The sequence below is a fragment of the Schistocerca gregaria genome, chromosome 1, assembly GCF_023897955.1.
Source record: "Schistocerca gregaria isolate iqSchGreg1 chromosome 1, iqSchGreg1.2, whole genome shotgun sequence".
In the NCBI taxonomy this organism is placed as follows: Eukaryota; Metazoa; Arthropoda; class Insecta; order Orthoptera; family Acrididae; genus Schistocerca; species Schistocerca gregaria.
The window spans coordinates 711,177,699-711,204,835 of NC_064920.1; the positions used below are offsets into that span (position 1 = coordinate 711,177,699).

The window sequence follows — 27,137 nt, forward strand, 5'->3', positions numbered from 1 at the left end:
GCTCTGCCTGAAACTCTGTACAACCTCTGGTTCTTTCAGTTTATCCAGGTCCCATCTCCTCAAATTCCCACCTTTCTGCAGTTTCTTTAGTTTTAATCTGCAGTTCATAACCAATAGATTGTGGTCAGTCCACATCTGCAATTTAAAACCTGGTTCCCAAATCTCTGTCTTACCGTTATATAATCTATCTGATACCTTTTAGTATCTCCAAGGCTTCTTCCATGTATACAGCCTTCTTTTATGATTCTTGAACTAAGTATTAGCTATGATTAAGTTATGCTCTGTGCAAAATTCTACCAGGCGGCTTCCTCTTTCATTTCTTCCCCCCAATCCATATTAACCTACTACGTTTCCTTCTCTTCCTTTTCCTACTGTCGAATTCCAGTCACCTGTGACTATTAAATTTTCGTCTCCCTTCACTACCTGAATAATTTCTTTTATCTCATCATACATTTCATCAATTTCTTCATCATCTGCAGAGCTAGTTGGCATATAAACTTGTACTACTGTAGTAGGTGTGGGCTTCGTGTCTATCTTGGCCACAATAATGGGTTCATTATGCTGTTTGTAGTAGCTATTTTTTTATTCATTATTAAACCTACTCCTGCATTACCCCTATTTGATTTTGTATTTATAACCCTGTATTCACCTGGCCAAAAGTCTGGTTCCTCTGCCACCAAACTTCACTAATTCCCACTATACCTAACTTTAACCTATCCATTTCCCTTTTTAAATTTTCTAACCTACCTGCCCGATTAAGGGATCTGACATTCCACGCTCCGATCCGCATAATGCCAGTTTTCTTTCTCCTGATAATGACGTCCTCCTGATTAGTCCCTGCCCGGAGATCCAAGTGGGTGACTATTTTACCTCCGGAATATTTTACCCAAGAGGAAGCCATCATCATTTAATCATAGAGTAAAGCTGCATACCCTTGGTGAAAATTACAGCTGTAGTTTCCCCTTGCTTTCAGCCGTTCGCTGTACCAGCACAGCAAGTCCGTTTTGGTTAGTATTAAAAGGCCAGATTAGTCAATCATCCAGACTGTTGACCCTGCAACTACTGAAAAGGATGCTGCCCCTCTTCAGGAACAACATGTTTGTCTGACCTCTCAACAGATACCCCTCAGTTGTGGTTGCAGCTAGGGTACGGCTATGTGTATCACTGAGGCATGCAAGCCTCCCCACCGATGGCAAGGTCCATGGTTCCTGGGGGTAGAAAGAAGAATGTAAAAATTCCAATTCCAAAGAGAGCAGGTTCTGACAGGTGTAAGAATTACTGAACTCTCAGTTTAATAAGTCATGGTTGCAAAATATTAACAAGAACTCTATACAGAGCAATGAAAGAACTGGTAGATACTGACTCAGGTAAGATCAGTTTCAATTTTGGAAAAATGTGGGAACATTTAAGGCAATCTGACCCTACGACTTATTTTAGAAGATAAGTTAAGGAGATACAAACCTACATTTACAGCATTCATAGACTTAGAGAACACATTTGACAATGTTGACTGGAAGACTCCTTTGAAATTCTGAAGGTAGCAGGCATAATAAAATATAGGGGGTGAAGAGACATTGAAAGGGAAGCAGCAGTTGAGAAGGGATTGATATGGGGTTGTAGCCTGTCCCCAATGTTACTCAATCTGTACGTTGAGCAAGGAGTGAAGGAAACAAAAGAAAAACTGGAGTAGAAGTTCAGGGAGAATAAATAAAAAGTTTGAGGTTTGTTGATGACATCATAATTCTTCCTGAGACAGCAAAGTACTTGCAAGAGCAGTTGAATGGAATGGACAGTGTCTTGAAAGGATGAAGATAAAATGAATGTCAACAAAAAGCAAAACAATGACAATGGAAGGTAGGTGAATTAAATCAAGTTATACAGCAGGAATGAGATCAGGTAACGAGTCACTAAGATTAGTAGATGAGTTTTGCTATTTGGGCAGCAAAATAACTAATGATGATCATAATGAAGACATATAAATGTAGACTCTGTGGCAAGAAAAGTGTGCCTGAAGAACAGAAATTTGTTGACATCGAATATAGATGTAAGTGTTAGTAAGTCCTTTCTCATCAATTTTGTCTGGCGTGTAGCCACGTATGGAAGTGAAACCTGGGCGATAAACTGTTTGGACAAGAAGAGTAAGGAAACTTTTGAAATGTGGTGATGCAGGAGAATGCTGAAGATTAGTTGGGTAGATCACGTAACTAGTGAGAGGTACCAAATAGAATTGGGAGACAAGAAATTTTTGGCACAACTTCACTAAAAGAAGGGATCATTTGAAAGGACACATTCTGAGATCTCAAAGAATCACAAATGTAGTATTGGAAGAAAGTGTGGGGGATAAAAATCACAGAGAGATGTGTGTTGCAGTACTTACTCGAAGATGAGAAAGTTGGCGCACGATAGAGTAGCATGGAGAGCTGCATCAAACCAGTCAACTGAAGACCACCACAACGACTGACATCTAACCAACATCATTTCAGTGTTGTTGTTAACACCTTTCCAGTAGCATTGCTCTCTGCCAATGCATTTAGTATGAACTATGTCCCAATGGCATTGATGTAGCATCAGTAGTACCTGAGATTGAAGCAGCCCAGGGGTAACCACACATGTCTTGCCCGAGTCTGAATGTAAAATAGTGACACCTTTCTTCACTGTGTTTGCCTCATGTTCCAGTAAGTTTTAATCTCTGGCTGATTAAGTAACTTCTTATCATTAGTCCCTTCTTGTTTGAGTGTACTGTTTGATCTTACTCAAAACAGGGTCTGTTTAGCAATTAAACTTGAGTTTAAAGGGAAATTTTTCACAGTGTCTGAATTGATATCATTCGAGAAATAGGCAGCAGCTGAGTGTGACTCTATCTTGCCATATCGATAGATGGAATGCAATGAGCTGTTCATGTTGGAACAGTCCAAAGACAGCCACTGAACATTTGTGGTCTGCAAGGTGGCTAAATTTATGTTTGTAAATGTAATCATGAAATTTCCTGACTGCTGATATAGTCATGAGAGCTGCCTCCTCAATCTGACTGTAATATCTTTGTGCCACTGTCAAAGTCTTTGAAGTGAACACAATTGGTCGTTCACAACCATAATGTCGATATGACAGAATGGCTCCTATACCATAGTCTGAAGCATCAGCAGCAGTTGTGAGCATTTTGCTTGGATCATAAGTTGTAGGACATTTGGCATCAAGCAAACTTGTTTTAATTTATTAAATGTACCACGCCCGTTTGGGGCATTTACATAACAACTTGTGCAGTGGTTCACTGATAGATCATGAGGGAGAAACATCCAATAATCCAATACCAAGTTATTTATACTACTATGTAATGTAATTGCTTGTCATCCTTTTGGGCTTGAAGGTTTTTAATGACATCACCATGTTGCAATGTTTGCTTGATGGTGTTTGCAGACAGTATGACACTTTTACTGAAGTTCACATTGAAGTGAGATTCACTTGACTTTGTTGTGTTTCAAATTTATTGTGGCATCTTGAAAACGCATTCTGTAAGAGCTCCTGTGGAGTTGTGCCCAAGACAGTTACATTATCAAGTTACTTCACAGCATTTGGAACCACCCAGATTAATTGTTCTAAATATCACTGGAACAAACACGGTGTGCTGGCTATTCCAAAGGGTAACATTTTGCAACATAGAGATCAAATGGGGCATTTATCAGCATAAGGTTGTGTTATATCTTTGTCCAAAGGGATTTGCAGATATGCTTCTTTAAGGTCCAGCTTGGGAAAGTTCACACCACCTGTTAATTTTGACATCAGTTCTTTTGGCTTGGAAGTAGGATAGGAATCAATAATGCTCTGGAAAAAATATCATCATATTTTTCCAACAGCTGATTTAACTTTCCATTTGGAATTTCTTTCTGAATTTGATTCACTTCCTCATGAATGGTTAAGCCCAAAGCATTGAAGAGACCTAATCCAGAGAGAGGGAGGAATAGCAGAGAAGGTATGGGGGATGGTAAAGTGCTGCTTGTGGGAGCATACAGGAACAAGAATGGAAGAGGTTAGGGCTGTTAGGTGCAGTCAGAATGGTAGACAAAGGGCAGAGTGGGGTTTAGGAGAATGGGCGGGGGGGGGGGGGGGGGGCAGTCGAAAAGGAGAGAAGTAGAAAGACTTTAGACTTTTTGTGCATTGGTGGAATAGAGGGCTGTGTAGTGCTGGAATGGAAACAGAGAAGGGGCGGGTGGGTGAAGGACAATGGCTAACAAAGTTAGGGTTATGGAAATGGAAATGTAGGATCAACTGTAGGGAGAGTTCCCACCTGTGCAGTTCAGAAAGGCTCGTGTTGGAGGGAAGGATCCAGATGGTACAGACAGTGAAGCAGTCATAGAAATGGAAAAACATCATCTTGGGCAGCGTGCTCAGCAACTGGATGGTTCAGCTGTTTCTCAGCCACTGTTCATCAGTGGTCATTCATGTGGACAGACAGCTTGTTGATTGTCATGCCCATGTAGAATGCAGCACAGTTGCTGCTTAGCTTGTAGGTCACATTACTGGTTTCACAGGTAGCCCTGTCTTTGAAGGGATAGGTGATGCTTGTGTCCGGACTCGTGTAGGAGGAGGAGATGTACACCAAATTCCTCAACATGCAAGCTAACCTTACATCTGCAGATAGAACTGCAATCCACCACCTAGAAACTGATCCCAACCTTATAATCCTACCTGCTGCCAAAGGCTCCTCCACTGTTGGTTTTGCCGGCTGTCAGATTCATCCACTCACAGCTGTTGTCACACTGACCACATTCCAGAAATCCAGCAGGATCTCCAGTCTCGCTTCAAAGTCTTAGGCCCAACCCAGAACCTGTCCGCAGAGTCCACCTCTCTGCTCAGCCCTACCACTCCCTGCACACCTACCTTCTACATGCTTCCTAAAGTCCATAAACCCAACCACTCAGGACACCCCATTGTGTCCAGTTACTGGGCCCCCACAGAGAGAATTTCTGCTCTCATAGACTAAAAACTTCAACCTATTACCTGTAACCTACCCTCCTATATAAAAGATACCAACCATTTCCTCCACCAGCTCTCCAGTTCTTTAACCACATGGTACTCTGCTCATCACTATTGATGCTACCTCCTTCTACAAGAACATCCCTAATGCCCATGGCCTTGGTGCTGTTGAGTGCTATTTTCCCAACACCCAATGGATTCCAAACTTATGACCTTCTTCCTAGTCTCCATGACCAACTATATCCTCACCCACAATTACTTCTCCTGTGAAGGCATCAGCTGCAAACAAATCTGGGGTATGGCTATGGGCATCCGCGTGGCACCATCCTATGCCAACCTATTTGTGGGCCAGATAGAGGAATCTTTTCTAAGCATCCAGAATCACAAACTCTTCACTTGTATCAGATTCATTGATGACACCATCGTGATTTGGATCGAGGGTGAGAGCACGCTATCCACATTGTTCCAGAACATACACTTTTCTCCCAGTCACTTCATATGGTCCTCCTTAACCCAACAACCCACCTTCTTCTATGTTGACCTCCACGTCAAAGATAGCTACATCAGTACCTCCATCCACATCAGACCAACCAACCACTCACAATACCTCCACTTCGACAGCTGCCACTTATTCCATACCAAGAAGTCCCTTCCACACAGTCTAGCGTCCTGTGTCTGTCGCATCTGTAGTGATGAGCAGTCTCTATCGAAATATACCATGTGTCTTATTGAGGTCTTCACAGACTGTAAGCACCTTCCCATCCTCGTACAAAAACAGATGTCCCATGCATCTCTCTACAGTCATCCACCACCTCCAAAAATCCCATTGTCTGGCCACAGAGGAGCATTACCCTCATGACTCAGTATCACCTAAGACTGAAGCAACTGACTCCGTCAGAGTTTCGACCACACCTCATTGTGCCCTGAAATGAGGAATGTCCTACCCACTATCCATCCCACTCCTCCAACAGTGGTATTCTGCCACCCACTGAATCTTTACAATATCATCGTCCATTCGACACAACCCCTGCTTCCAACCCCCTTGCCTCATGGCTCATATCGCTGTAATAGACCTAGATGCATGATCTGTCCCATACATCCTCCCATTGCCACCACCTACTCCAGTGAGGTCACAAGCATCAACTATCCCATCAAAGGCAGAGCTGCCTGTGAAACCAGTAATGTGATCTAGGCAGCAACCACTGTGCTGCATTCTATGTGTGCATGACAACCAAGAAGCTTCCTGTCCCCATGAATGGCCACCGACAAACTTTGACCAACAGCTGAGCCATCCACTTATTGAGCACGTTGCCCAGCATGATGTTTTTCATTTCAGTGACTGCTTCACTGCTGTGCCATCTGGATCCTCCCCACCAACACCAACTTTTCTGAATTGCGTAGGTGGGAACTCTCCCTATAATATATCCTACATTCCCATAACAGTCCTGACCTCAGCCTTCGTTAGCCATTTTCCGTTACCGACCTGCCCGCTTCCCTGTTGCCATTTCAGTGCTACACAGGCCTCATTTCCACCAATGCACCCATAGTCCTTTTACTTCTCTCATTTTCCACTGTTAGATCTCTCATATTCAGTGTCAGATCTTACTCAGATAATCAAAAATTTCCTGTACTCTACATGAAAAGAGGGTAAGAAATTATTGTATTCAAAATGGTGTAAAAAGATCCTTGACATCTCATAGTGCTGCTGCCATCTTTACATCTTGAAGCGGCAGTAGTCACAGGTGAAAACAGCACCAGTCTACAGAGTTGTGACAACACTGAGGCATTGGCATATAGATGTTTACAAAATTGAGTTAAGTTATTGTCTGAGATACGCCTGTGAAGCTGCTGCCCCAATGCCCTACTACTGTCAGGGATCAACTTAGCCCATTTATAGTAAACATTACTTAATTAAAAAAGAGGACACAAGTTAAAAAGAATGATTGTTCCCAAATCAGATCATCAGAGAAGCTGGCACAACGACGTGCAACAGAGCGACGTGAGCAGTACAGACAAGTGCGAGCACATGTACGTAAAGATGATGGTCGTCTGCAGGCGTATGGATGGAGTTTGCCTGCGAAACCTGGTAGTGGAGGTCCACCACCACATACACCGCGGTTGTCTAGCACTAGTGGAGGCCATGTGCCTGTCCCTGTCCCTGTTTATTGTCGACCTCTTCATGAGAGAGAAACTGGGATGAAGGTAAATATGCAGGTACACATCTTGCCATTTTCACTTCTGCACCTTTGTTTTAAGTTATGAACTGTACTTTACAGCATCTTAATTGCATTAGTATTTGTATGTATTTTGCTAGGTAATACTGATGGTTTGTGTTTATGAATCTGCCAAGTAGCTGAAGTTAGCTGCCACTTAGAATAAGAGTATTATTTCTGTTGTTAGTTGAAGTATTATTCATGTTGAGCAAAATTATTCAGAGTACTTTGGCAGATTTGTTCGAAGAGGGTGACAGGAAAGTGTTGCAGAATCATTTAATTACTGATCTTGGGTCATGATAGATTCATGCATGTTTTACTTTAGGTGGCAACACAAACTCTGGTAGCTCCTTGCAGGTCATACCACTGAGAAGTAGTCAGAGGACTACCATCTTAAAGGATGATGATGATGATGATTTTATCCTATTTGTGTTTGGCTGTGCTTGATGAAAACTTGATTCTGTACTGGGAAATGATTAAGATTATTACCATAATTTTTAGGTGGAATCATAAATTCCAAAGATCTAATTTTGTACTGATGCCCTAGGTCAGAAAGCCCAATCTTCCATGCTACAAAGAATGATGTTACTACTAATTGAACACAAACATATGAATATGTTCCAGATGGGGAGTAATGAAAATATAGTTATTCCATTTTGTGCAACTACAGGGAAACACCTGTTTTACTCTTTGCAACTTTAAAAATTGTGTAAATTACAGGAAAATGTAAATGGCGGAAAATTAATTTTTTAAGCACATATTCTATAAAACATAAATAAGCAATTGTATTAATTTTATTGGCCACCAATTTGAGACCTGTGGTCTTACAACAGTTTTAGACTTTCTTACTTTGGTAGTTCCTAACATTTTGCCAAAATTCCAGCATTAAAGTTTGTTTCAATTGCTTCTAGTGAATTTCTTTGTCTGGGCTTCTAGTTTATAAACAGTCAAAAATTTACTGGAAACCTGCAAGTAATTACAATGTGTTAATACATATCTATGACTCCAAACTCTAGGCAAGAAGTATCTCTAACTTCAAGTGATAAAATTTTATACATCTTACATTAAAAATTAAACAATGGAAAATCCAGGATGGAATGTAACAATATTATGATGAAGGCCTTAATAGCCAAAAGTTATAATTGGGCTAGCCTTTTTGTTGTGCCTATCTTCGACCCAGCATCACCACTATATGGTTAGTGGGAACTTTCGTTCTCATAATATTGTTACATTAAAAATTATTATTTTAAGGAAATGGGTAAAATATGATAGCTGGTAGTGATGACGTATTACACAAGATGGCAGACCAATGAGAGAATTAAGTTTGATACTGATAATCATGACATTATCTGTATGTAGATATGTGATTGCATGATGAAATATGCTTCCATATGACATGATACAGAGCAGACTTTGCAGTTAAATTTTAACTGTGCTTTCAGGTCTCAACCTAATCATGACTGAAAAATTGGAACATATTCCAAAAGAAATGCCAAAAGCATGTGACAATCATAATTTTATTTAAATATCGATGCCACTATTTTCACTTACAGCTATTTGAGCTGTGCTACTGTGTCCCTCTTAACTACCACCCCAGATATAGCTGTTTATTCTGCAAAAATATGTGCACTGTGCAGTACTTGATGATGTCTCCCAGCAAATCAAACTTATTAGAATTTTTTTTTAGATTAATGTACCAACAATTTCCATTTAGTGCAGGCACCTTGCATGCAGTGGCTTGAAAGTAGTTTGCATTTTATCCAGATGAGGCACTTTCATAGTTCTTGTTAATTGTTGCCAACTTCCCATCTATTTGGACTAATACAGAAGTTTTGCCCAGCCCAACACTTTGTTCAGTAACATAACTATGACAAACATTACATCCAGTGTAGTTTCGTTAAGTTGGCAGTGCTATAAGATAAAGTACTGCAGCATGAGTTGTTCCCACTTTTAACGAGTTCGGTTACTTCAAAACTAGGAAGCCAGGGCTTGAGGAAGTTAAATTCAGTTAACACTACCTGCTAGACAATGCTTTGCCAGTCTCATTTTATGTCAGTTACACTTATTTTTCTCCATGAACATTACTTCATTAAGTTCAAAAGGCAGACATTTATAGTTTTAGTAATGCAGATGTGGATGTGAATTAACATTGTAAACATAGAAAATTTGAAGGGACCAATAAAGAATTTCAGTACCTTATGGAAACCGTATTACGTTGCATAGGAAAAACATTTATTTCTTGATGACCAGTCTTGGACTATTTTTCCACATTGGAAGTCTTGCATAATCACTGTCAAAGGCAGTGAAAGACTGAGGTTTGTGGCTGATTTTATAATGAACAAACAGTTAAAAACTGGTCACCCGTAAATACAAATGTTCTTCCTGTGCAACTTAGGAAAGTTTTTGTAACAGTCGTTGGAATTGGAAAGTTGCAGATCCAGTCCAACCCCAGCATACTGAAGATACCGAACCAATAAAAATATTGCAAACAGAGGGAAAACACTAATTCCAAATCATAAAATTGAACTCGCTCTGGGGGTATCCTCACTCTAATCAACAAGCAGACAGCATGCACAGCAGGTTCAAGGCACCATGATATCCTGCTGTATTATAAACAATAAGAGTTGCAAGATTGATTTATTATTATTAGGAAATTACTCCATGAAAAGTACTATTCCTTTCTTCTTGCAGAAAACTAATAATGCTTTGAAATTTGTACTTTGTGGGAGAATCCCTCAAGGCGGCCATGTTTATATGACTGCAGCTCAGACTGACATTTTGAACTCAGCAGTGACAGCATGCGATGCAAGAGATGCAAATTTGCCACTTGCATTCTTCAATACTGTTAAAGATTGACAGAAACACTACTTTTGTGCCAAGGAACTAACACCTCTGGGAAGAAAGATACAGCGGAGCAGTTTTTCGTCTTTCCTATTCCTGTCTGCTGCTCAGTACCTCTTCTGTTTTCACCATTTTTTATTCGTTTGTTTAAACAAATCTGTTGGTCTTGGCTTTGATAAGTGTCCTTGAATGTAAATATGAAGTATTAGATTAATGTTCTGTTCAAGGTTTATTTATTGTTTCTTCTCCAAGGCCAAGTGTGATGATAGGAATAATAAAATTATTAAGTAAAACTATAATTTGCAGTATTAAAAAAAATAGGTGACGTAACTGAGTCAGCACATTAGAAACACGTTAAATAATATTGTAAAATGTCATGTGGTAACAAAAAGTGTCCCAAGATTTTCAGGTGCTCAAAATCCAAAATTAGTCCAGAAAACATACAATTGAATAGCCTTCTTATTTTCTGTAACCAAGTGTCTAAGGTTCATAATTCATCCAAGTTACTGCAGATCAGCAAGAGGAGTGTTCATGTGTAACTCATGACACTCGAATTCCTTAGTATTAATGTAGCCCCATTTCTTCAAATTCTCTTTATACTGGAATATGCCTGTCCGGATGTTATTCAGGACTTTCCATGTTGAATTAAGGAGCTATAAACCATTCGAAAATTCCTTCTTCAGATTGTTCCTTGGACTTATTGCAGATTAATTCTGCCACAGTTCTACTCTGCCTTTATTAGGTGGTGATGTGGTTGCTTTGGTTGATTGTAAAAATCTCTCTTGATTTCAGCCTCAGTGGCCGAGGAATATGTCCAAACATAAGGTGTCTGGGAGCCTGTCAGTTGCTTCTATTTTTCAGCCTGTGCAGCAGTTCTTCTCTGTGCTCATGGTGGAGCTATGCCCATAAGTTGAAAGATCTGACTTGCAGAAATACCGAAATAAAATAGTTCCACAAGCTGCAATCAAATAAATCAGAATGCAGCAGCGAACTTATTTTTTTCATTTACCATTCTGCCCATCTTCAACAGACACAATATCCATAGGATATAGTTTGCTATTGTACAGTTGTCAATAGGCAACTGATAACAACCACTAACATTGTGGTGGAAAACAAATTTCTGAGGTTGGTTTGCATGTTTCATCAAACAGGAAACCTGAAAATGAGAAATGATGATAAATCCACTGTGATAAGTTGGTTGCCATGATCTTGGCGTAGCTGCTCCACACATCTACCTCAGTTGATTAAGTAATGGCAATGGCTCAGTATCATCACAGATCTATAGATGAATATAATTTTTGTCTGTGGCTGTCTGCACTTCACATTTTAAAGCTGACAACAGTGTTACTACCTGTTAGGGATTGTCCCTTGCCAGCTGTACTAGAGTCTCACTGAGAACATAGTGTCAGTGTATCCTGTCTAACTTAAGGATTAATTTACTTTAATTTTTGTTGTAAAATATGAATTTTTACGTAATAGATCTGGTGTGCAGCTGGAGTAAATCTCACTGGTGGCCGTACACGTGACGGTGGGAATATTGTTGGAGCAAGTGTGTTTTATACACGCCCAGAAGGTGAGGAGAAAGGTGAAGAAGAACAATCTGAAAAGAACTGCTCTGAGATTGATAAACTTGATCAAGAATTAAAGGTAAGACAACCAAACAAAATTTGGAGGCCATGGGTAAGGTTGTCAAAACAAAATGTAGAGATTTTGGGAAACAAAATGTAGAGATTTTGGGAATGTGTTAAGAGCTGGATGCTTTATTTATGTATTACTGTGAAACATTGTTTAGCGATATCAGTATATTGATTATATTTGTAATCAAATAACATTTTCACAGTAGCTATCAATGTTACTAAGAAGCCTTGATTATATTTCCATTACTTTAACAGGAAGGCGAAAAACTGGGGAAGGAATGTGAAGAATTGGAACAGCAGCTTTCATCACTAGTTTGGATATGCACCAGCACACATTCTTGTAGTAAAGTGACTGTTATTGATGCCAATAATCCAGCTGATGTCTTAGAAACCTTCAGTGTTTGTAGTTCTCACTTGCTCTGTATTGCAAGTGTTCCAGGTACATTAAATTTTTATGCCTGAGAAGTAATTGAAAAATTACACGTTTTGTGATTAAAAACAGAAATGTAAATACTTTTTAAATGTTTTTATAGGAGCCAGAGAGACTGATTATGTTAATGGAGATGAGATAAACAATAAGGAAGCTTCTGACTTACAAGAAGAAAACAACAGAGAAACTGAAGAAAAGTCTGAAGAAAATCATGAAAATGAGGAATGTGAAACAGAAAATGAACCTAATATAGGAAAGATAACATTAGTGAGCTGTGCTACTGGGAGTGAAGCCCCAGAACAGGTTGCTAATTCATCATCAAATAAAGGTACATACATTACAAGCTACTAAAATAGTTTATTACAGACTTAAACTCTTAATTTTGAGTTACAAGTTTGCCGATCTGAGACAGATGTGTATATGATTAAATTGATTATATGTGAAGCAATAATTGATAAAACTTCGAACTGTTGCTGAGTTTCAACAATACTAGGAATTTTCTAAAATTGTTGGTATTCCAGCCTGGAGTTTCCATTGTTTGATGTTGCTAAGTTATGACTGATAAGGGGAAAAAGACTAATAAAAATCTTTGAGAAGTTGAAATTCACTCTCATATTGTTTCATAATTTTCATTATGAAGGAGGGACTGCAAAGGATGTGGCATGAATAAAGTTACACATTAAAGGACAGAAACAACCCCATTGTAAACCAGTACTGGAAAGCACACAAATAACAATTTGACTGCTACTTTGAAACATAGCTACTGCTGTTCATCTTACAGTACATGGCTGTTGTTTTTATCTGCTACTCAGTACTGAGAGTTTACATAACTTAATGATTCAGAGAATTTACATACCTGAGTCAATATATTGTGATAAATTATAAGACAACTGGTCAATAAGGTACTCTTTTAGTTCGTTTTTGAAAATTTGAGGATTTGTGATTTTAGGGTAGACATCTGTTGCCGATTGAAGATTTCTGCATTAGACTACAAAAGCCCCATTTTTCCATCCTGAAACTAGACAAAAATGATTCATAGTCTGTGCTAATTTTCTACTTCTGATATTTTGGTTGTTAATTTCATAGTTCAATATAAATTAACTCTTATTAGTAATTACAAATACAGTACTGTTACAGAAAAATTACTTTGGAAGCTAAGAAACCCAAGATAAGAATCTCTAGGTCCTTGAAGAGGCTTCTGCAAGTGCTTGGTTACAACTTCACTAATATTGTTACTGCACTTCTATGTTAAACGAATATTGTTTTGATGTTGCTTGCTTTGCCCCAGAATATTGTGGCTTAGGAGAGTATTTTGAGAAAGTATGCTAGCAACCCTCTAAATGATCATCATTGGTGGGAAGTTAAACCTTGTGGTAGGATTCTGCCTATAAGTCAACACAGTGGGAAAGATTTTTAAATGCAGGGCAGGCAGAACTCAGTTTTTTATTAACTTATCCACAGCTGGTGCTACTTCAGTTTCTTACTCCTCTGCATGACAAATAATTCCACACATAGGGTTTAATATAGTGTGTGTGCACATAGATATGTTTGTGGAATCTGTGTCATTTCCATTTGTTTGGAATTGCATAATATGAACTACTACATTTGATGGTAATATTTGTGGGTTGCTTTGAGACATGAAATAGTGAAGGCAGCAGAGGATCAAATAGGTAAAAAGACTAGACCTCATAGAAGTTCGTGGATATCACAAGACATATTGATAGAGAAAACATAAAAATGCAGCAAATGATGCAGGCAAGAGGAAATAGAAACATCTAAAATAGGAGATTAATAATAAGTGCGAAATGGCTAAGCAGGAATGTCTGGATGACAAGTGTAGCTATTTAGAAGCATATATCGCTGGGGGAAAGATGTTTACTGCTTACAGGAAAATTAGAGGCTTTTGGAGAAATGATAAGAGACTGTAAGAATATAAAGAGCTGAGTAAAGAAGGAAAAGGTGGAAATAGTATATAGAAGGTTTGCACTAGGGAGATGAGCTTGAAGACAATGTTATAGAAAAGGAAGAGGACATAGATGAAGATGAGATGGATATGATACTGCAAGAAGAATTTCTCAGAACACTGAAAAACTTAGGTCAAAACAATGCCACCGGAGAAGGCAACATTCCCTCAGAACTGCTGATATCCCACCAGCCATTACTAAACTATTCCACTTGGTGTGCAAGATGTATAAGACATACGAAAAACCCTCAGACTTCAAGAGGAATGTAATAATTCCAATTCCAAAGCACCGAGCGAGGTGGCGCAGTGGTTAGGCACTGGAGTCGCATTCGGGAGGACGACGGTTCAATCCCGCGTCCGGCCATCCTGATTTAGGTTTTCCGTGATTTCCCTAAATCACTCCAGGCAAATGCCGGGATGGTTCCTCTGAAAGGGCACGGCCGACTTCCTTCCCCATCCTTCCCTAATCCGATGAGACCGATGCCCACGCTGTCTGGCTCCTTCCCCAAAACAACCAACCAACCAATTCCAAAGAAAGCGAGTGCCAACAGGTGTGAATATTACCAAACTATCAGTTTAAAAGTCTTGGCTGCAAATAACAAACGCGAATTCTTTACAGAAGAATTGAAAAACCGGCAGAAGCTGATCTTGGGCAGATCAGTTTGGATTCTGGAGAACTGTAGGAAAATGTGAGGCAATACTGACCTGAAAACATATCATAGAAGATAGGTTAAAGAAAGGCAAAATTGAGTTTGAGACATTCGTAGACTTGGAGAGCACTTTTGAGAATGCTGACTCGAAAAGTCTCTTTGAAATTCTGAAGATATAATGGGTAAAATACAAAGAGCAAAAGGCTATTTACAACTTGTTCAGAAGCCCAATGGCAGTTATAAGTGTGTCTAGGGGCATGAAAGGGAAGCAGTGCTTGAGAAGGGAGTGAGACAGGGTTATAGCCTCTTCTTGATGTTATTCTGTCTGTACAGTGAGCAAGCAGTAAAGGAAATCAGAGAAGAATTTAGAGTAGGAATTGAAGTTCAAGGAAGAGAAATAAAAGCTTTGAAGTTTGCTGATGACACTGTATTTCATGTATTGGAAGAGCAGATGAATAGAATGGACACTGTCTTTAAAGGAGGATGTGAGATGAACATCAACAAAAGCAAAACACAGACAATGGAATGTAGTCACATTAAATCAAGTGATGTTGTTGGAACTAGATTAGGAAATGAGTCACTAAAAGTAGTGCATGAGTTTTGCTGTTTGGGCAGGAAAATACCTGATGATGGCCAAACTAGAGAGATATAAAATGTAGATGGCAATGGCTGATAAAGCATTTCTGAAGTAGAGAAATCTGCTGGCATAGAATTTAGACCTTAAGTGTCAGGAATTCTTTTTCTTATGTTATTTGTCTTTAGTGTAGCCACATATTTAAGTGAAACGTGGATGATAAACAGTTTATACGATAAGAGAATAAAAGGAAAGAAGAAATTTGGTACTACAAAAGAATGCTGAAGATTAGATGAGTAGATCGTGTAACTAATGAGGAGATACTGAATGAAAGAGGGTGTGTCAGCTGCTGGTTGTATGCAGCCAGTGAGAGAGCAGCATGTAGATGCATAGTTTTTGTTGATCCTGTTGTACTTTCTGGAATGATGAGATCACCCTGGTAATGCCATAAAATATTCCCAGACCACAATGCTCCCACCTTCAACCTGGATCCTTCTGAACATTGTTGCTGGGTATTTGCTTTCAGATGTTTCACATTGTATACACAAAATTCCATCTGTCTGATGGAGTGTTAAACGTGATTCATCTGAAAAGGCCACCTGTCGCCACTCTGTAGACATCCAGTTGTGCTATTGACATGCAAATTCCAGCCTTCGTCAATGATGAACAGCAGTTGGCATGGGTGCATGAGTCAATGATGAACAGCAGTTGGCATGGATACATGAATCAGGCACCTGCTGTGGAGGCCTATAAGCAGCAGTGTTCGTTGAATTGTTGTTGAGGAATCATTATTAGTATCCCCTTGGTTCGTCTGGCCAGTTGCCCGACTGTTGCACAACTATTCATCCATAAACATCTTCACAGCCGTCATTCACCCCTGTCATTTATGGCCTGTGCTACACCGAAGTTCCCTCACCATCAGTTCTGAAAGTGCCATTTTGCTGTGCATGGTATACTTTGGCTACAGCAGCATGCAAGGAGTTTACAAACTTCACCATTTTGGAAACGCCTCCACCCTTGGCCTAAAAGCCAGTGATCATGTCCTTCTGGGTGTCAGTTAAATTGCTCCATTTCCACATTACGACGATGACTGCACAGTTTTCAGCGTTCTCCAGATATGATTTATATACCTTACACTGCTGTTGCTTCCATCTGCTGTCTGTGAGTGGTTATTGCATGTCAAACATATGCAGTGATCATATTTATGTGAATGGACCATGTGTAGTCTCTGGTTCTCAGATCTCACAGCGTGTGCTCTTACTGTGTGATGTTAAGGGGAAGTTGCTGCTACCCAAGCAATAAAATTTTTACAAGGGAAAATTCTGTTCTTTGCACAAAAGGTTCTACCGAACGAGGTTGGAACATTGCAAATGGTGAGGAATTACAGATTTTCTTTCTTCCTATGTTCAGTCACAGACATGTGATAAATATATAACCATTTTGTTTACCAAACTAATGATATTATAGTAGGATAAACACACATTTTGGGAGATTTTTATTTATTTACAGGTTAAGTTCAGAGGTAAAATGTAGATGCTTATGTTGAGGTTTTTCAGTTTTGAATTTGGTCGAAAGTGCCCATTCAGTCTTTGTGCTCAGCAAGTTGATGAACGACTTAACATCATAATGTTCTGTCGTGAGGTTCACAGTATAGTTGATATTAATAATTGGATATATTTAAGAGTTTTTTGTGAAGAATTGGAGGCAATAATTGAAGTATGTATCTTCTTATTAAATAGTATGTGTTATTTATCTGAATTGTCAAACTGCTATTAAATAAAGTCATAATTACTAAGTGTATTGGTGAAAATCCATGTTGGTTTATTTTGTCAAAATAATAGGGGATAAGCTGCACCACTGAAAAAGTTTTTCCACTCTTCTTATGTGTGTAGCTGTGAAGCTTCTTTTGAGAAATTAAATCTACTGTGTTTTGTGTTTTAATTATGGAATCTGTGATGTGTTTGAAGCAATTTCACATTTTTTTGTCTTTGTCTGTTGCCATGTGCTTGCTTAAACATTTAGGCAATGTGGAAAATATTGAAGTAGATAGCTTCAATGGGATTTTCAGTATTAATAATGACCCTTAACTAATTCAGGATAAGAACAAAAACAGACTAGCTGTCACTCATTTTTAATGTTGTTTATCAGATTGTTTTTCATCAGTTTTCTCCCAAATGAATTCTGTTTTTGTTTTCACATTTTGAAATACATTTTTTCTTTTAGGACTGTTAAAGTTATATTTTAATTCATTTTAGCACTTCTATTTTTAAAGAAAAATTATATCTTGCTGTGGGAAATTAGTTTTTTTACTATCATGGTACAAAAAATCCCAGAGAGGGACATTTAAAAGTTTGAGAACATACAATTATTTGTGCATTTCAATGCACATTACAGCTTTCAGTTATGTAAAATAACCATAAAAGAAATGTTATGGCTGGTAAAGCCGTGGGCAATTGAGAGTCCCATAATAAGGGTAACTGTTTTTCAGACTCACTTATATCAGTAGACTCTGAGGCTGATAGTGATGCTACTCCCACACGTCGTTTGGTGAAGGAAGTGACTGGGGTAGTGAAAGATGGCGTTTCAGAAATACCAAAAGGTAACTATAACAGTGAGTCTTTGTTACTGCTGAAAATCCTGAGTTCTTTCTGCATTGTTTTATCAACTTTCTTTAATTTGTTATGTCTCCTTGTCCTTTCTCTTCCTCACTTCCAACTCTTGCCGCTTCTCCTTCCTCCTGCTCCATCATTGGTTCTCACCTGGTAGTCCCTCTCTCCATTCCCCTCTGTCTATACACCAGTCACATTCTGTAGCACACATAGAAACATTCAGTATATTACAGAAAATATGTGCCAGTATTTTTGTGACTCATTCGGATTTAGATTCTCTGTAAATTTTCATAACTTCATTTATTTTTCTTCTCACAATATTTGTCCATCAGTGTCCTAAATCATTCACGTGAAATGAACTCATATGCCAAAGCTGAGTGTTAGCCAATAACTGTTCATGTTTAATATTGATCAGTTTATTTTATTGCTCGTTATGTACTTCATTTTCATACCTCAAAACTTAGGTTTTGCTGCTTCTGCTTTCTGGTGTAGTTTGAAGTTAGTTATTTGCTTAGCAGTTGTGGTGTGAGCTGATGGACTATTTCTGTAAGCTTTTTTGATATATCTGCAACTAATTTGTAAATACATAAAGCTGTGAGTGTAAAATGTCTAACATGTAATAAAAACAATGATTGTAGTGAAGACTACTTAATACATATGTGAAGCATTGATCAGTAGATGCGCAAATAAACAAGAAGCTGAACAGTGTAGCACAGCATTTAAAAACATACTTATCTTCAAATAATAAAGATCCAGTATACACTTCCCATTCCATATAGCTGGTTTTGAAGTATGGAATAAACTTGCAAGGCCTGAAAGGAATCTCCTCTTGCCAAGAACTGGTGAGTAACAGCAAGTCTTTGCTTCAAAGTAATGGCTTTCTTGAAATTTGATTATTAACAAATGACTATCATATTCATTACAACATCAGAACTGGCTAGTAATGTTATAGTGAAGTTATGTAAAGCAGTGCTATCTTCCAGATTAAACTTGCACACAGTATCGTTCCCAGTGTCCGTCTGCTTAGCTGGGTGGTAACGTGCTTGCCTCCCATGCACTGGGCCCGAGTTTGATTCCCGGCCGGCTTGGCCACTCGGGGACTGGGCGTTGTGTTGTCCTCTTTCATTCTCATCACCAGCCGTAAGTTGCCCAATGTGGCGGTGAATGAAATGAGACTTGCACTTGCCAGCCAAACCTGACTGGGACATCCCAGCCAACAATGCCATATGATCATTTCATTTTTTCATAATTCCCTGTGTATCTTCTATAGTACATTTTCATTGCCTGATGGCTACACATTTGTCTTTGTCTGCATTGAGGAAGATTGTTAATGCAGCACTACACATCATTAATTCATCTTTTTCACTGGACGTAACTTAACACACAATGTGAAATGTTTGCTGTTAGCTTCAGTGTAGCAGATTGTGCAAATACACATACAGAAAGGTTTGTCGGTAGTGTGGACAAGAGTGCAAACAATGTTGCAAACTTCATTGGAAATAATGTATCATAAAGAAACATGTTTTTAACTCAGTGTAAACATGTTCTTAAAAAATTCTGTGATTAATGTGAAAAAGGCTGTTAGTGTACAGAAATTGTAAATACAGTTGCAAGGCAGGGCCATTGTAGGTAGAAGTAAGAATTGAATGGGGCGCTTGGGGTAGAAAAAATGGCACGTGGACAGTGGTTGGTGTACCTGGAAAGGAAAAAAAGGCAAGTGGAGAACAAAAAAACATTAAGGTCGGAGACTAGGGAAGTTGGAAGACAGAATAGTGCGCTGAAGGCAAACCACTGAGAGCAGCAGTGGTTTGGTGGAAGATGAATCCAGTCAGTATAGGCTGTGAAGTATCTGTCAAAAATTACCACATTGTACTGAGAAGTGTGCACTATCATTACATGATTGAGTATGCAGTTGCTATTCACATGGGTGGATAACTACTATATTGTCATGCCCACCTAAACGTGAAACATAACATCTCATTATTTCACAATTGCTCTCCACATCCCCTCCCCTGCCCCCTCCCCCCCTGTTGGGGTGGGATACATTGACAAGTGTGCTGGAAAAAGAGATTCTAGGTGGATACATGAGTCAATGAGTCAGAGCTTGCATACAGATATCCCACAGTAGCATTGCTATAGGATGTCATTGCTGCAAGTGGATGAGTGATGTAAGCATGGACTGTAATGTTTTGTGGATTCAGCAGACAGCATGTTACCACCCTGTGAGGATTGAGAGGAAATTTTGTTATAAATCTGTCTCATTTCAAATCATGAAACAATCTACTTAAGGTCTCGACAGAGGCTGCTATCCTGTTGTTTTAGTCTATTGTAGTTCATGCATGAAGATATTGTAGGTGCGATATAATGTGGGAGGATAGGATATGGTCGCTCTGTGTGTTACATGTGAACAGTAATAAAGCTGTGAAGGACTTGTTGCTTGAGAGATTGTGTACAACAGTAGGTGTTATGTCCACAACCCTAGGGCTGATCATTTTAGCAGTTATCAAAGTGAAGTTCAATATCTTTTTGTGAACTGATATGAAAGATGGTAAACATGCAGTGTGATGATCCACTGAGCACGTGATGATGAAAGTAAAGATGTTTTAAGGACTGGTATCAAGATGGAGAAGTTGAAAAGTTGTTTTTTTAGTTTGCTTTGAAGGATTTGTACATACATTAGAATGTATACCACAGAGACAGGCTGGACAGTGAAGGGGGAGGCGTGTTTATAGCGATAAGAAGTACAATAGTATCGAAGGAAATTGACGGAGATCCGAATTGTGAAATGATTTGGGTGAAGGTCACGGTTAAAGCAGGCTCACACATGGTAATTGGCTGTCTCTATAGGCCCCCAGGCTCAGCAACTGTTGTGGCTCAGCACCTGAAGAATAATTTGGAAAATATTTCGAGTAGATTTCCCCACCATGTTATAGTTCTGGGTGGAGATTTTAATTTGCCGGATATAGACTGGGAGACTCAAACGTTCATAACGGGTGGCAGGGACAAAGAATCCAGTCGAATATTTTTAAGTGCTTTATCTGAAAACTACCTTGAGCAGTTAAACAGAGAACCGACTCGTGGCGATAACACATTAGACCTTCTGGTGACAAACAGACCCGAACTATTTGAATCAGTTAATGCAGAACAGGGAATCAGCAATCATAAAGCGGTTACTGCATAGATGATTTCAGCCAAAAACAGAAATATTAAGAAAGGTAGGAAGATTTTTCTATTTAGCAAAAGTGACAAAAAGCAGATTACAAAGTACCTGATGGCTCAACACAAAAGTTTTGTCTCAAGTGCAGATAATGTTGAGGATCAGTGGACAAAGTTCAAAACCATCGTACAATATACGTTAGATGAGTATGTGCCAAGCTAGATCGTAAGAGATGGAAAAGAGCCACCGTGGTACAACAACCGAGCTAGAAAACTGCTGCGGAAGCAAAGGGAGCTTCACAGCAAACATAAACATAGCCAAAGCCTCGCAGACAAACAAAAATTACGCGAAGCAAAATGTAGTGTGAGGAGGGCTATGCGAGAGGCATTCAATGAATTCGAAGGTAAAGTTCTATGTACTGACACGGCAGAAAATCCTAAGAAATTTTGGTCCTATGTCAAAATGGGAGGTGGATCAAAACAAAATGTCCAGACACTCTGTGACCAAAATGGTACTGAAACAGAGGATGACAGATTAAAGGCCGAAATACTAAATGTCTTTTTCCAAAGCTGTTTCACAGAGGAAGACTGCACTGTAGTTCCTTCTCTAGATACTCGCACAGATGACAAAATGGTAGATATCGAAATAGACAACAGAGGGATAGAGATACAATTAAAACCTCTCAAAAGAGGAAAGGCCGCTGGTCCTGATGGGATACCAGTTCGATTTTACACAGAGTATGCGAAGGAACTTGCCCCGCTTCTTGCAGTGGTATACCGTAGGTATCTAGAAGAGCGAAGCGTTCCAAAGGATTGGAAAAGGGCACAGGTCATCCCCGTTTTCAAGAAGGGACGTCGAACAGATGTGCAGAACTATAGACCTATATCTCTAACGTCGATCAGTTGTAGAATTTTGGAACACGTATTATGTTAGAGTATAATATCTTTTCTGGAGACTAGAAATCTACTCTGTAGGAATCAGCATGGGTTTCGAAAAAGACGATCGTGTGAAACCCAGTTCGCGCTATTCGTCCACGATACTCAGAGGGCCATATACACGGGTTCACAGGTAGATGCCGTGTTTCTTGACTTCCGCAAAGTGTTCGATACAGTTCCCCACAGTCGTTTAATGAACAAAGTAAGAGCATATGGAATATCAGACCAATTGTGTGATTGGATTGAGGAGTTCCTAGAGAACAGAACGCAGCATGTCACTCTCAATGGAGAGAAGTCTTCCAAAGTAAGAGTGATTTCAGGTGTGCCGCAGGGGAGTGTCATAGGACCATTGCTATTCACAATATACATAAATGACCTGGTGGATGACATCGGAAGTTCACTGAGGCTTTTTGCATATGATGCTGTGGTGTATAGAGAGGTTGTAACAATGGAAAATTGTACTGAAATGCAGGAGGATCTGCAGCGAATTGACGCATGGTGCACGAAATGTTAATTGAATCTCAATGTAGACAAGTGTAATGTGCTGCGAATACGTAGAAAGATAGATCCCTTATCATTTAGCTACAAAATAGCAGGTCAGCAGCTGGAAGCAGTTAATTCCATAAATTATCTGGGAGTTGCATTAGGAGTGATTTAAAATGGAATGATCAAATAAAGTTGATCGTCAGTAAAGCAGATGCCAGACTGAGAGTCATTGGAAGAATCCTAAGGAAATGCAATCCGAAAACAAAGGAAGTAAGTTTACAGTACGCTTATTCGCCCATTGCTTGAATACTGCTCAGCAGTGTGGGATCCGCACCAGATAGGGTTGATAGAAGAGATAGAGAAGATCCAACGGAGAGCAGCGCGCTTCGTTACAGGATCATTTAGTAATCGCGAAAGCGTTACGGAGGTGGTAGATAAACTCCAGTGGAAGACTCTGCAGGAGAGACGCTCAGTAGCTCGGTACGGGCTTTTGTTAAAGTTTCGAGAACATACCTTCACCGAAGAGTCAAGCAGTATATTGCTCCCTCCTACGTATATCTCGTGAAGAGACCATGAGGATAAAATCAGAGATTAGAGCTCACACAGAAGCATACTGACAATCCTTCTTTCCACGAACAATACGAGACTGGAATAGAAGGGAGAACCGATAGAGGTACTCAGGGTACCCTCCGCCACACACCGTCAGGTGGCTTGCGGAGTATGGATGTAGATGTAGATGCAAATGGTCTGATCGGCATGTTGACATGCAAAGGATCGCATGAGTGGATCTATATATAGATTAATAGAATTGGAAAAGTTACTAAATAACACTAAGTTATAATGAGTTATCAGATGTGCAGCTAAATTGAAGATGGAAATATAATTATAGTCAAGCCATGTATCTTACACAGTGGAACAGTGTGAAGAGAAGATTCACATGCAGGCCTTATTATTAACAAAAAATAAAAAAAAATTCAGGTATCAAATGATTCTAGTACAAAATAGCAAGACCTGTTTTAAAAATAATCGAAAGCTACTCCAAGGAGGTCAAAGCCCATGCACCAGCATGCTTAGATTCTGAAGAGGTGTAAGACCTCATAAATGAGTATAGATATTGATCAGTGACAGCAAATTCCTCTACCAGAGGATGATGGTAGCTTTTAATGTGAAAGTAAGACATAAGTAAACAAAGATTCATTAGTGGGAAATAGTGAATATATTGTCACAAACAATGAAGCTATCTCTAGAATTTGCCAAGAACAGCGGCATGTTTGTCCTTAACACATTCTTTCCAGGGAAAACAAAAAGAAAAAGCATTTGCCCAGGAGCAAATCAAGCTAAAACATTTTATGAAACCAAAAAAGCAATGTCTCAAGGTATGACTGATTGTCCTAAAGACCTTTTGAATTGTAAATGATCATTGGCTAGCAACAAGCAGGCAGTGGAGAGTTTCATATTGTAAATTACCTGGAAATACAGAAAAACAGGCAAATGAGTTAGGAAACATACCAGAGTAGGTAACGTAATGAAAATTAAACGGAGATGGGCAGAACGTGTAGCGAAGTGACTGTGTGCTAGATGAGCCAAGGAAGTACTTTGACATATTCCATGAGATAAGAAAAGACTGAAACGATTCCCATAGATATCACATTATAAAACTTATGTGAGCAACGTAGGTGCTTATAGCTGAAAGTGGAATGCATGGTAAAGTCTTGACAGGACCTTTATCTGGCATAGGATGTCACACAGATGATCATGATGATGGAAATGGGAACGCACTTTCATTACTAACCCAGGAAGTGTTAGCTACTGTCATTTAGCGTTAAAAGTATTAACAGTTTGTTTGTTTGTTTTTGTTGTTGTTGTTGTTGTTGTTGTTGTTGTTTTTCATCATCTTCATTCCGAAGACTGACCGATGCAGATCTCTTTGCACGCCTGTTCATATCTTTCAGAAACACTTTCCTTGTTGTTGTCGTCAGTTATTTTACTACCCAAACAGCAAAACTACTTGACTGCTTTTAGTGTGTCATTTTCTAGTTTAATTCTGTCAGCTTCACCTTCTTTAATCTGACTGCATTCCTTTACCCTTCTTATGCTTTTGTTGTTGTTAATCTTATAACTTCTTTTTGTTAAAGTGATCTTCCAAGCCCAATTTTGAACGCCAGTAATCTGAGTGCCGACTGATCAGATGGAGTTCCAGATCCACAACTCTTGTGGGATTTTTTCATCTTGTTGGCATTTGTTGTCCAGGGTTGCAGATCCAATTGCCTCATATGTACGAAAAATATAAACTTCAAATAACAACATAAGAGCGATAAGCTGAAATATCGTATTGCCTCAATGAGTCAGTGTCACCGCCTTCACCCTTGGCGAAAGCAATGCAGTGTCATCTTGGAAATGTACATACATCTGTCATTTAGTAAAGGTCTGCCAAGACTCTCACCATGACAGTAGCTCACACAGTGCTGCTGCCAAAAAGTTTCCCCTTTTCAGCTGAGGCTTCTGCTTCTATTCTAGTGGCTAGTGAAGTATTTCTCATGGCATCAGACAAACACTATGTGAGAATTAAGATACATCTTATGACTCTTTAAGTATTGTGTAAATTTAAGTTATGTTGATGGTTAATAATACAGATGTTTCAGAGCATCCAAATGAAGGGTCAAGAACGCTATTCAACTTGAGTCATAGGTTTTGACCAGTTATGTAATGTTAATGGTTACTGTCAAGTTCCTTCCCTAATCTGATGGGACCAATGACTTCGCTTTTTGGTCCCCTCCTCCAAATCAACCAACCAATCACCTTTTAGTTCATATATTCACTGTTTTGTTGTTAGATGCTGAAGCAACGAGTTTGAAGGCAAAACCTTGTTGTGGTGACAGACTGATCTGTAGCTTAACCCGTTTGAAAAAAAACACTAGCAGTCTCACATAGTCGCCATGTTGTTTACAGCAAGTTTTCTATGTCACTGGTTAAAGCCGCTGACTTTTATTGAATACTCCTCTTTATCGCAAATGACATTACAAATCTCTCTCAAATTGCCAATTCCAGTCCCATATAAATTGTGTTTTTGATATACTGATTGAAGTGGGTTGAAAGGAGTGGAAAAGGCTAAAAACACAGGAAAATGTAAAACATTAGGAAAATACCAAATTAAATATCAAATAGAATATTATCTTGATATACATCAAACGATTCTGTTTGAACAGATAATTACAAAATTGCGATTGAGTTGCAACTTGACAAAGTTTCACGAAGCATGGGGATACATCGTTATCAATGTTTAGATTAATTAATAACAGTTGAAAATATAACAATTGACAGAATTGAAATTAGCTTTGTTCTCATATTAAGCTTTGCAGGATTAGTTGACAGGAGCTGTCTCCTGCATAAACTGTTAAGTTACTGCAAAAAGAGGTGATTCTGACTTCTCTTACATGTTAGTAAAGTTGGGGATAGTTTCTAAAAGTGAAACCAAATATGGAAACTTAAACCACATGAGAAAACCTGGTGAAATAAACAAGAGTAAAAAGATTTATATGGAAAGGGATGGATAATTTCAGGCAAGTTTGTTTAATGGCCAAAAGTTTATTACATTACATCAGAATCAACTTTTACTATGTAGAAATTAGGGAATGACAAACCAACTAGTTTTCGTCTGAAACAGTTTATTTGGAGTAGATTGATTTCAGTTGATATCGGATTTATGAAAACACAACAATTTGAATAGAATTATGTCACAGGATCATATTGTTTGACACATTCCTGCACTGCTCTGGAACCCAAACTGATCTCCCGCAAAGTCGGCTTGTACAAGTTTCTCCATTCTTTTGTAAATAATTTGTGTCAGTACGTTGCATCCATTAGTTGTCAAAACTGTTGTTTCAGTAATATTCACGACTTTCTTTGGAACAGGGATTATTGCATTCTTGCAGTGTGAGAATATTTCGCCTGATTCATCTACTGTGCATTACATACTAGGTGAAATAGTTCAGTCATAGTTATTTCTCCCAAGAATCTCAGTAATTCTGAGGTTATATCGTTTACTCCAAAGACTATGTTTTATCTTACGTTTGTCAGTGCTCTGGCAAATTTCTCTCATGCAGTATCATGTCCCCCTTCTTATCAGCATTTTCTTCCTCTCTTCCTCTTTCTATTACAATATCCTCGAGTTTGTTTACTCTTTTTAGAGCCTTGATATATCCCTTCCATCTACCAGCCTTTCCTTTTTTGCATTGTATAGACTTGTCTCTCCCCCCCCCCCCCCCCCCAACACACACACACACACACACACACACACACACACACACACACACACACACACACACACACACACACACACACACACACTAGTTTTCTAGCTCGGCTGCCATGAATTCATCTCTCTTGTGCCATCTTCTTCAACACAGAATAGCACTTTCACCCTATGTCCTCTATTTGTTGGATGTACTCCAGTCTCTGTTTTTCCCTACTGTTTTTACCATTTACAGCTCCCTGCATTATCGTGGCACTTACTCCCTGATGTCTTAACACATGTGCTGCCACATGTTGATGCTTTTTGTCGCTGTTTTCCATATGTTTCATTCTTTGATTCTTCTACGGGAAACTACCTCATTCCTTATCAATCCACCTTATTTTAAATATCCTTCTATAGCACGACATCTAAAATGCTTC

At 39.0% G+C, this 27,137-nt stretch overlaps 1 protein-coding gene across 27 annotated transcripts in view; it reads left to right on the forward strand.

Annotated features, from left to right (window-relative positions):
• LOC126365838 (C-Jun-amino-terminal kinase-interacting protein 4) overlaps nucleotides 1–27,137 on the forward strand; it is a 249,852-nt gene that overhangs the window by 100,810 nt on the left and 121,905 nt on the right. For 13 of the 27 annotated variants that reach the window (XM_050008553.1, XM_050008580.1, XM_050008630.1 and 10 more), the window contains 5 exons: nucleotides 6,930–7,185; nucleotides 11,505–11,672; nucleotides 11,918–12,101; nucleotides 12,196–12,420; nucleotides 17,768–17,878. In XM_050008553.1, the coding sequence (XP_049864510.1) occupies nucleotides 6,930–7,185; nucleotides 11,505–11,672; nucleotides 11,918–12,101; nucleotides 12,196–12,420; nucleotides 17,768–17,878 (944 nt within the window). The remainder of the gene's footprint in view (nucleotides 1–6,929; nucleotides 7,186–11,504; nucleotides 11,673–11,917; nucleotides 12,102–12,195; nucleotides 12,421–17,767; nucleotides 17,879–27,137) is intronic. The other 14 variants (XM_050008650.1, XM_050008678.1, XM_050008607.1 and 11 more) reach the window with 3 other exon arrangements.